The 11,380-nt window shown below is 39.3% G+C and overlaps 1 protein-coding gene across 1 annotated transcript; it reads left to right on the forward strand.

Moving 5' to 3' along the window:
* The first annotated feature begins 577 nt into the window (after positions 1–577).
* On the forward strand, positions 578–9,138 carry map2k2b (mitogen-activated protein kinase kinase 2b). Its single transcript, XM_086271621.1, has 11 exons — positions 578–1,467; positions 1,545–1,755; positions 1,877–2,023; positions 2,693–2,770; positions 3,803–3,854; positions 6,586–6,710; positions 6,977–7,190; positions 7,447–7,499; positions 7,608–7,669; positions 7,816–7,861; positions 8,059–9,138. Exons 1-11 carry the CDS (start codon positions 1,379–1,381, stop codon positions 8,167–8,169), a joined length of 1,188 nt encoding a protein of 395 aa, XP_086127747.1. The 5' UTR covers positions 578–1,378; the 3' UTR covers positions 8,170–9,138.
* Positions 9,139–11,380: the final 2,242 nt, after the last annotated feature.

The raw sequence follows: 11,380 nt of genomic DNA on the forward strand, positions 1-11,380 counted from the left end.
AAGACTTTCAAGCAGTACCATCAGCTTCACGATTATTTATTTATATAAATAAATATTTGAAAACCCTGCATTCCGGATAGTGTTCTAAAGAAATAAGTGTTATTAGTGCCTTCAAAGATAGATCCATATGTCTTTGAAGGCAGGTTAACAAATAGAATGAACTTTAAATCTTTTGTTTTTTTATTATTTTACAATATTTTTTACAACTTTGTTATTTCCCATTTTACAAAACAAAAGGCCCTCACAGCATGTATTCGCTAAAGTCCTTTGTACAAAAGGTTGCACGTTTTAAAAAATGTAATGTAAATACACAAGTAGAGCGATAAAATAAAATACGTTTTTTAAAAATCGAATTAAATTTAAATGATCAAATAACGATACTAATTTACGGGTTTTGTTTAATTATTTTTATTTTTCCTTTTTTACTAAAGAGTTTCATTTCATTCGGCCATCTGTTTACGTATGCTTTGGTATCTGTTGGAAGCATTAAGTATCTATATAAGTCAGCGTTCATACCGTCGATGGTTCATACTGCTGCTCGCGCAGCTGTCTAAAATATCGCGAGATTGCTACTCTGGACTACTTAAGGCTCAGTCTTGACTGCACCGCGCCCCCGTGATCGTCCCTGCTGAAGACACTAGACCCCGGTGTCTACAGCAATAACACACCTACCCCGCTGAAAGAAGATATTGGGATAAAACAGCCAGTTAAGCTAATGTTTCTAACTTAAACAAAGGGGGAAGTCACCGGAAGAAAAGTGAACAAACATCCGCTTGCTTTCGACTCGCGTGAAATGTGCGGCTGTCACGCAACAGCTAGCAGATGAAGTTAGTTAGATAGCTAGCTAACGTGTATGTGCTGATAGTTATGGCTTTAGCTTTGAAAATCTTTTTTTTGCCTTTACGTTGTAGCTAGTTAATCCTCGATTAATTGGACATTTACATTTTGGTGCAAGTGCGGTGACCATTATGCTAGTTGTCGTGCTACGTCTACTCATCTAACACTAACCTAGCTAGCTAAGACTGGTGTTATATTACCGTATTTGTATTCATAATTTGATGTGTCGCTCTTGTAGTAAATTAGATTTAAGCTGAGTCACAGGTTAAGCCGGCGTTGATTTGAAGACACAAATTAAGTAAGTTTAGCCAGGTTAACTGTCCTACCTGGTAACAGCTAAACAGAAAACGTCAAGTAGATAGCATCTAGTCTACAAGACAGTGTTTGTCTATTATCTAACCTCCCAAAGTTGCATGTGCTAATCACAGGCCCCTTACCTTGTCAGCAATTTCTAAATCATATAGATTACAGGATCTTATCATCTGTAGCTGTAGAGGAAAGTGTCACTCAGTCCAAGTTCATATTTTACCCTCAAATAAACATGGCTCCTAAAAAGAGACCAGTGCCCTTAAACATTGCTCCTGCTAGTGATGGATTATCCACCTCCATGAATACAGAGATTACATCTGAGTAAGTTGACCTGCTGAGTTAAAATTTTGCAGTTGTTTGAAAATATGTTATTCTAAACTGTCTCTTAATTTTATCAGGGCCAATTTAGAAGCGCTGAAGAAAATACTGGAGGAGCTGGACCTGGATGAACAACAAAAGAAAAGATTAGAAGCTTTCCTTACCCAGAAGGCCAAGGTTGGCGAGCTGAAAGATGATGACTTCCATCGTATCTGTGAGCTGGGTGCAGGCAACGGAGGAGTGGTCAACAAGGAGTGCCACAAACCTTCAGGCATAATCATGGCCAGAAAAGTGAGCTTTTGCAATTATAAAACAAAAAGCTGCTGGGTCTTTTATACTTGAGTTGATCTTTCTGGTATTAGTGTTCACCCTTTGATACCCATTTAATATAACACCTTTCTTCTGTGTTTAGCTCATACATTTAGAAATAAAACCTGCAATAAGAAACCAGATCATCAGAGAGCTTCAGGTACTACACGAGTGTAATTCTCCCTACATTGTGGGTTTCTATGGAGCTTTTTACAGCGATGGAGAAATCAGCATCTGCATGGAACACATGGTAAGAATTAAAAAAAATTGTATTCCAGTAGTGTTTTGATCCCAACAAAGATATCATCTTTTCTCTTATCTGTTGCTGAAGATTTATAGAGAGGACAACTGGATTAAAAAGTGTTTTTTACCCAAACAATCAAATGATGTTGTCTAAAATCCCTATCCATTTTGCCCAATGTCTTTGTAATTGAATTAATCTGGTGGGTGTGGGTGTGTGTATATGCGTGTATGCATATGCAGCAGTAATTTGTTGGAAGTGGGTTAATGAGGTACACAAACTGTGTTAATTCTTTACAGTATTCACAAAAAGGATAGAATAATCTAGCCAGTCACTGGCTACATTAGTCGCCTTGAGTTCTTCTTTGCACCTGACAGTGCCTTCTTCCTTGTCCCAAGATATACACTCTCCATCTGATATACTTGTTCCTAATCCTGCCAATTCTTGCCAGTCTCAATGTACATCTCAGTTCAATCTTCAATTGAATTCCACCTCATTTTCATCATCAGCCCCTTACAGACGCAGGTCTGTTATTACTTTTGCGTAACTGTTTTTAAGAATCAATCTGTTGGCATTTTCATTTACTTTCTGAATAGGGTCTTTCTGAATAAGGTCTTCAGGCTGCCTTCTGTTATTTTAGCACTCGTATCATAAGTTGCTGTAATCTTTCTGGTGTAGGATGGTGGCTCTCTGGACCAGGTGATGAAAGAAGCAAAGCGGATTCCTGAAGAGATTCTGGGCAAAGTCAGCATTGCTGTAAGTATATTATTTTTTGCTGTCATGTTCTAATGTGGTAGTAAGTGGTAGACATTAATGAAACAATGTAGTGTTTTAATTTAATTAATTGAGGTGTTTAAAAACAAACAAACAACCAAACAATCACGTTCTGTCATAGTTATGTTATGATTTGTATTGAGATTAAATAACCATACTTGCTTTGCACAAGTGCATCTAAACACTTGTCACTCTTAGGCTACGTTCACACTGCAGGCGAAAGCGCATCAAATCCGATTTTTTTTTGACCCTATGCGACCCATATCCGATCATGGTATGACAGTGTGAACGGCGCAAATCCGATATTTTCAAATCCGATCTGGGTCACTTTCGTATGTGGTACTGAATCCGATACATATCTGATGTTTTAGAAAGTGACTGCTGTTTGAACGGTCAAGTCGCATTAACTCCGCCTTTTACGTCACCGACACAAGACTGAAGCCAATTATCAGCGCCAGAGAAGACATCGCGAACGCTTCCTGGCCATCCAGTGTAGATGTCAGTGAAACTGTTGGGAAGACAACGTGAACATTTTATTTGTACTGTATAATCTGCAGATTCTGACAGAAATCTGCAACTATCCTTTGAAGCACCGCTCCTCTCTTAAACAGCAATAAGGATCATTATTAGGTTATTTACATTATTATGTAAATAACAAAATAACTTAAAGCAAAAATTGGGAAACGTGAAGTCCGAAGTCTTTATATTAAGGGCCATCAGTCAAACAATACTGTTGCTCTGGGTCTAAACAGAGCGCGTTGTGTGTGACATCTTCTTTTGCGCATGCGGGCCGCTTTGAGCGTTCACAGTAGAGCGCGTTTGCTGTCGCATTTTATTTGTAGCGTGAACGAGCAGACAAAAAAATTGGATTTGATCAAAAAATCGGAATTGAGCATTAAGACCTGCAGTGTGAACGTAGCCTTAGTTCAGGATGAGTTCTGTCATATTGTTTTCTGTAGCATCAAGCCTGTTTAGCGTCATTGACTTCCTTAATTTTTCTCCGCTTTGAAACAGGTTTTGAGAGGCCTTGCCTACCTAAGAGAAAAACATCAAATCATGCATAGAGGTATCAGCATTTTCATTAAGTTTATGATTGTATCTTGAATAAATGAGTTTCATCTGCAAGTAGGATGTGGAGCAGTTTCTATTTACAGCCTAGTTTGATCTCAAGTGGGCCAGATTAGTAAAAGAACTGCATAATAACATCTTACTATAACGATCATTGTGTGCGTGTATGTTTGTTCCCAACTCCTTCTAGACCCCGTTCATTATTAAAATAAATTAAACTTGCTATATACATTTTTTGGAACTAAACTATAGGGTTTTACTCTTTTTGACTGAAACAAGTTGTTGGGATAGTAATATTTTCCATACAGATTCATTTGGGTATTAAAACTTTCATCATTTTTCCCAGAAAAGCAGTGTGGCTTGTTGAAAAAAAATGAGGATATTTATGATTTTACTACAACTTTGACACTTTGCAAAGCCATCCAGAGAAGGGCTGGACCATATCATACCATTCACGGTAATACCGGTGTAATGTTGGGCAACGATAAGAAAATGAAATATCGCGATAGAATATGGGTAAAACGCGCATGCGCAGTGCCTTTGTTTTCATACGCACATGGCGGCGATGGAGAATGAGAAGGGCGAAAGCCAATCGTTGAATGAAACGGATGAACCAGAATTGGTTTGTAAAAATGCTGCAACTTCAGTGGTGGAACTGGTTTGGCTTTCGTCCGTCAGATACAGAACAAAACACTATTTTCGGTAGAGCATGCTAGCTTTCCGTCGTTATTACCGTGTTTTTTGGAAAATACGGCACACTTAAAATCAATCCTTTGATTTTTCTGAAAATCGACAGATCCCCTTATAATCCCGTGCGCCTTATGTATGAATTCTGGTTGTTTTTACTGACCTCGAAACGATTTTATGTGGTACACGGCGCTCGAAAATCTATCAAATGTTTTAGTACGACTTTGCTAAGCCACGAACCCGCACCGCTTGATGGATTGTCGGACCATTACGGCTATCGTAGGCAGGCGCCTCGCAGAGTGATACGTACTGTGCTTCAACATAATAGAGATTGACAGACCACGTGACTTTCGCGCATTGCATGCCGGGAACTCGTGGCAAAACAATCCAAGTACCTGCATCAAATGCAAGCATTTGCAGCACCGCAAAACGTTCATTCTTCGGTTCCAATAAATTCTTGCTTTTTCTTTGCCCCCCAAAAAGGTATGTACAAAACGAAGGAGAACAATGCCGGTCCGTACAAAGACAGACTTGATGAAAAGTCAAAGAAAAGATACGAGGAAAAAAATCAAACCAGTGAAAGGGTCAGACCCTTACGAGCACACAGAGGGACAAAATACGTTAGCGTGCTGCCCAACTTTCACCACGCTCATATTTATAATCATACGGTTCTTGGAGTGAGTGCATGCACTCATGAAGTTTAGTAACTTCAGGTCACTGCAACAAGCCCAGGTACAGTTTACCGACGGATGGGTGCAGGACCTTGAAATGCACCGTGTAGAACGAAAGACCATCGTACGTATCATAAGTTTACCAGTCTCACAAATCGTCTTCATAAATACACATTCGTTAACCGTTTATTAATAGGACCTTTGAGCTCAATGGTAATTAATTAGTAGTGGAAATAATTTCTGGCAGCATTACAGAAATGTAGCAGTGACAATAATATTGTATGCTGTAATCGCACTGGGCAATTAGTGATACAAAACTGTTTTACCCTGTGAATAAAAGTATATGTTTTTGTCAGTGTACCATAATAACAGAAGCGAAACGCAATATTGTGTCAGGACAATTCACTATTTATGCACAATAAATAAAGGAGCATAGCGCGACAATTTCTGTTCAACGCCAGACTTGCTTGTAACCTATATCACCAATTATGTTAAGAAAAATGACGCATTAACTACAACAGCAGACTGACCTTTGTGGAAATGCTTGGAGCAGACTAACCTGTGAGCTGGAGGGTTCTGGGACGTTATATTTTGTCTTTGAATGGCTGCAATCCAGTCGCCTCTTTGTTACTTCGGAAACATGGCTCGAACAATTTCTCTTCAACGACGTAATCCGATAACAACCGATCTCTTTACCCGTCGGCTTCCCGTGGCTGTCATGCGACCGGCTATTGCAGTTAATAACACAACAGCTTCTTGCCATTTTTTGTGTTTCTTTTTATTGCTGTATAACTGATTTCAATTGAAAGCCTGCGTGCGCTAGTACCTCTTGCCACGAGTTCCCAGAATTCTTTGCGATTTTACCCCTGAGTGACGTCACATTTTCAATCTCTATATTACCGTATTGTTTGTGTATAACTTCTTTTTAAGTTTTGTGGATATTATACATGGTTATGCTGAGGATATGTCGGCCAATTCCCACTGGAAATGCCTTTTGGTTAAACTGTCAGCAAGGAATTTGCATTTGCACTGTAAAATTTTTATATAACTTTAATGCACTTAAAAAACAGCTGCTTGTTGAAGTGAAAATACATTGATGAGCTTTTTATGCACTAATAAAGTTGTGGAGTTGTAAAGTATTTTGTCTAGTGTCAAATATATCGTGAGTTATATCGTTATCGCAAATTTTCAAATGTATATCATGATGAATATTTTCGGTCATATCGCCCTGCTCTAATCCAGAGGATCTTAGTGCATCCTTTGGTGGGCTGATTCTGGGCCTCAGGCTGTTTGACATCCATAGTATAGAGATTCAGTTGGATAACATTTTCATGTAATTTTATAAGTAATAAAATGTCCTTTTTATCTCAGATGTGAAACCCTCAAACATCCTGGTAAACTCACGCGGGGAGATCAAGCTGTGTGACTTTGGTGTGAGCGGGCAGCTCATAGACTCAATGGCCAATTCCTTTGTTGGAACAAGATCCTACATGTCGGTATGTTTGGGTCTGTTTATGAAACCTGTGGACAAGTTTGTTTCGCATCAATGTTCATGTAATGTGAGAATCTTTTTAACTCATTTTAGGTCGGTAACTTGAATAACAGGATTCTTTTGTGCTAATTTTGATGAAGAGATTTATCCACTGATACATATTTAACTTGAGATTAATGCTTCAGCTGTTTGAACAGTGTTCAACAGTTCCATATTACTATAATAAAGAACTGATGATTGTTTTGTGTGTTGTTTATGTTTGATGTCTAGCCTGAGAGATTGCAGGGGACTCATTACTCTGTGCAGTCTGATGTGTGGAGTATGGGCTTGTCCCTTGTAGAGCTGTCAGTTGGACGCTTTCCCATCCCCCCTCCAGATGCTAAGGAGCTGGAGGCCATATTTGGACGACCGATCTTGGATGATACACAGGGACAGACCCACAGCACATCCCCTAGACCCAAACCTCCGGGTAGACCTGTTAGTGGTAAGCTACACAATCATCTGTGTGTGTTTCAGGTGGCTGGCTGAAAGTGCAGTAGGCAAACCTTGCATGCAGACTGCTCCAAGTTTCCACATGAGAAATCACGTAACTTGCTGATATCAGTGAATTAGACACTCTGATTTATGAACCTGTCAGCTCCGTGATTGCTCGATGCCCCAAAGGAATGTTTGCCATGTTTTTAATTGAAGGTTTTTTTCTGATTGAGTTCTCACTTGTTTTGTTAAACTGACTTCCCCAGGCCACGGTCCGGTAATGGCTATCTTTGAACTACTAGACTACATTGTCAATGAGGTAAGATTATAAGAAGTTATCCAAAGCAGCATTTATTGTCAACCACGTAAAATCACGAATGAGTCACTTTCTGCTGTTTATACTACAACATTTTCTTTTAACTTTCAGCCACCGCCTAAACTACCCCATGGAGTATTCACCCCTGATTTTCAGGATTTTGTGACCAAGTGGTAGGACATTTTAAAACTCAACATATTGCTCACCTTTCCTCACTTACACATGTTAAGCGTCAAGTAGCATGACAAGTAATAGTGACATAACATTGGATTACATGTTTACTAACTTGATGGATTATCTTGATCTTCTTTGTGTCCAGTCTCATCAAAAATCCAGCAGACAGGGCTGACTTAAAAATGTTAATGGTAAGTGTCAGTTTGACTTTAAGTTCCCTATTTTTTTTAAACAGATTATCACAAAGTGAAATATGTGACAGGCCTAAATCACTGTCATTTTTATAGTAAAAAACTTCTCAACTAAACCGGCAGTGCTGTTTAACTTGATAGCAACTATATATTTAGTCAGCTGAGTTAGTGTGTTGTTAATATTTGTGCTTTTTCAGAACCACACGTTTATCAAGCGGTCTGAAGCAGAGGAGGTGGATTTCGCTGGGTGGCTTTGTAAAACAATGGGACTGAACCAACCCAGCACTCCCACACGCACTGCAGATTGAGCTATGTATATTCACTCAGACATTATGTAAAAACATGAAGACACTGCTGCCTAAAACTGTACATTCAGATATACTGTATACACCTTGTGTGACACATCCTCCCTCAGGTGGATCCGTAAAAGCTTCATCTTCAAATCAGCTCTATGATATTTTATCACATAATTCACATCCCAGGATAGATATTTAAAAAAAACACACACAAATGATTGTTGGAAGTGTTGACAGCATAGAGTATTAGAGATTTATTCGGTTCAGGATTTTGACTCATTAAGCCACATATCTGGGCCACTGATGCACTATTATTTTTTTTTATTTATTTTTTTGCCCCCAGTAGCTTTTTGACATACAGCAGATCGTACATATACTGTATAGAATTGTAAAAGACTTGCTTGAAAAGGTTCATAAAACAGAACAAAAGAAATAACCAATATTTGTAATTTCATCCCCAGCCCCCCTAAATCCAATGCAGTTTTCCAGCTTTCTTGTCTGAAATTTTCTGAAGTGCTCTGAGGCTTACGCTGTTTTCACACATGCACTGGAAAATGTTGAAAGAATCCAGTGTGGATACTCACCCAGTTACTCTGTATGGTCTCCCTTGCATGCGGCTCCACTGGGTAATGTCCAATTAAGGGCTGCAGTGCATGTTTGAAAACGGCATTACAGTACAAGTATGCCAATCCCAGTTATTACAATCATGGCTAGGCTTTGTGTGTCTACAGAAAAATATACTTATGAGTTTCTTTATATGTCTGTTATGCAAATACACTGAGAAATGTAAGGATTAGCTTATTTTACTGAACAGGTTGCGCGCATCTGAGATGTTTCTGAAGTTTCTTGCTTTTCTTAACATGGGAGATTTCTACTAATTTTGAGATGTCTTGAGGTGAAGCACAATGTTTCATGCTTTACAGCATGACCCTCATGTCAAAGCCAAAAATAATAAAAAAGTGTTTTTACAAACGTTAAAAATAGTCTGTTCTCTGTTGCCTCTCCGTTATAGGGTTATGTTTTGTTTTTAAAGTTAAACATCTCTGAATTTTCCTTCTGCAGGTTTCGTATGTTTAGTAAAAGACTTCCTTTGCAAATCCTGGAAATTCAGCCCTGGGCAGATTCTACTTTTAAGAAGGCTGCTTTTATCCCTTGAATGAACTCCATCATGGCTCAATGGGCATTGTCAGCTTAAACAAATTATCATTTTTTTTGTATACCCTCTAATGTAAACAACAGGATGTGGATTGGCCATGTGCATCCTGCGTTAGGGCATTTTGACTTTGTGTCCTGTCACCACCAGTTTAAAAACATAGTTTGGGGTAAATTCTTCAGAAACTTGATAAATCACAATGCTTTGGAGATGAATAAATGGTATGCACTGTGACTTCCAAGCATGATGGCTTCATTTACTGAAATATCACATCTGTCTTACACTTGTTTTACCAGAAGGGGGAAGCATATTGGGTGCATAGAACTGAGGACCTCCTGAACAAATACTAAAAAATAAAGTATAAGATATAGTAGTCTTCATATCTAAATATATCTGGGCTGAGAGATGCATTGTGAGGGCACTTCTGCTACCAAGTTAACGTTTGCATAATTGAATAAAGCTTAAGCTTGATATTGACCTGAGCCACTACCAGGTGAAGAAGGGAAAAAAATCCCCCCTTCCTTCCCTCTTATTTTGCACGGACAATGAAAACCTATCTAGTGTTGATTAAGCGCCTTCTCTTAATTGGGTGTCAACTTGCAGGATTAAAATGTAAGACACTGAGGTGTGGGAACGATACAGTGTTGCAGTATGCGGGGTGGCTAAGTGTTGACGGGAGGGGGACTAATGCAGCATAAAAACAGCAAAGTCTGCAGTCATTAATATGCAAATATGCAAATGAGAGGGTAATTAAGCTTGGGCGTTTGTCAGTGGCTCTTTGATTGCTAATGAATTCCAATCTGCAAGAAAGGGGGAGGGGATGATGAGCTAAAAATTAGGAAAAAGAACAGGATGACATTGTGCTCCTCTCTCTTTCTTACAAAAATAAGGAAACGAGTGCAGCATGAAGGCTTACCAAACATTGCAGTGTTTTTTTTAGCTTGCGTCAGATACTAAAAAGGCCGTTGCAGTTGAAAACATGAAAGATACCTCTCACTAGAAATGCTGGCGCTAAAAATCAGTTTCAGCACGAGCAAACATCTCAGAAAAATGGGGAGGGGAGCGTGTGCCAACGACAATTAACCATTCACGCCGTCGGTGAGCAGTCAGCATGGCAGGCTTGAGCCACCGCAGGAAGGTAGAATGATTTCTGCTCATTAAGAGTGATGGGGCTGACCCCTGTTGAGAGATGCTCAGGTATCTTGGTGGGAGATGTGCACTGCCAGCATGGTGTGTGTCACAAACAGTGTTATTTTGGCAAATGGGGACCTGCAGTTCACACACAAGCGCACACACATTCACACACACTGCTGTTATTGCTGTTTCAGTGGTCCCCTGACACTTGTACGTCTTCCTCTCTGTGGCATGTGAAATGAGAGGACGTATACGTGAAATAAAAACAAATTAGAAGAGAATAATAGTGTAAGACAGCTGCTCAAAAGGTGTAATTCTTCATCAAAATACTACCACTTTATATATTTCAGTTGGCTACAGCTATGATGCTGTGTCACACAAAAAAATCCCACTAAAAATCTGGATGAATCTTCTGTCAGTGAATCTAATCAGCAGTGTGATGTTCGGTTTTTGTTTTTGTTTTTTTGTGTGTGTGTCTTACTAAATACTTTCCCAAATTCTTGAAACAGGATTACAAGTACAAGAGCTCAAACTAATCTATTTGAAATGGTGTGTTAGCAGCTGATCAGAGTTTTGCTCTGTTTGCTGCATGAAAGACTGTGTTTGTGTGTGTGTTAGGAGAGGGGGGGCTGTATTTTTTACAGGAAACAGGAAACCAGAAGTCATAACAGGATGCCCCAGGTTTTGATACTGTACCTGATGCGTGGGTGGCTGCATGGGGGTAACCCATTTACAAAGCCTTTAGAGCCTGTGACTAGAAGAAGAAGAAAGGGCCCAGGAAAGAGTAGGTGGTAAGGAGGGTATACGCTTTGGGGTTAGGAAAATGGAGTTCCACTCTAAATATAGCCCTTTTTTTCTTTCTTGCACCATACCGTACAACTTTAACGTCGCATTTCCTCAATTCCCTTTGTCCTACTTCTAAAAAGGCAACAGACC

This window comes from Aulonocara sp. 'chitande type north' Nkhata Bay, linkage group LG18, assembly GCF_057382095.1.
Source record: "Aulonocara sp. 'chitande type north' Nkhata Bay isolate Kocher_YH1m ecotype deep benthic linkage group LG18, A_spYH_male_GT1.1, whole genome shotgun sequence".
NCBI classification, from domain to species: Eukaryota; Metazoa; Chordata; class Actinopteri; order Cichliformes; family Cichlidae; genus Aulonocara; species Aulonocara sp. 'chitande type north' Nkhata Bay.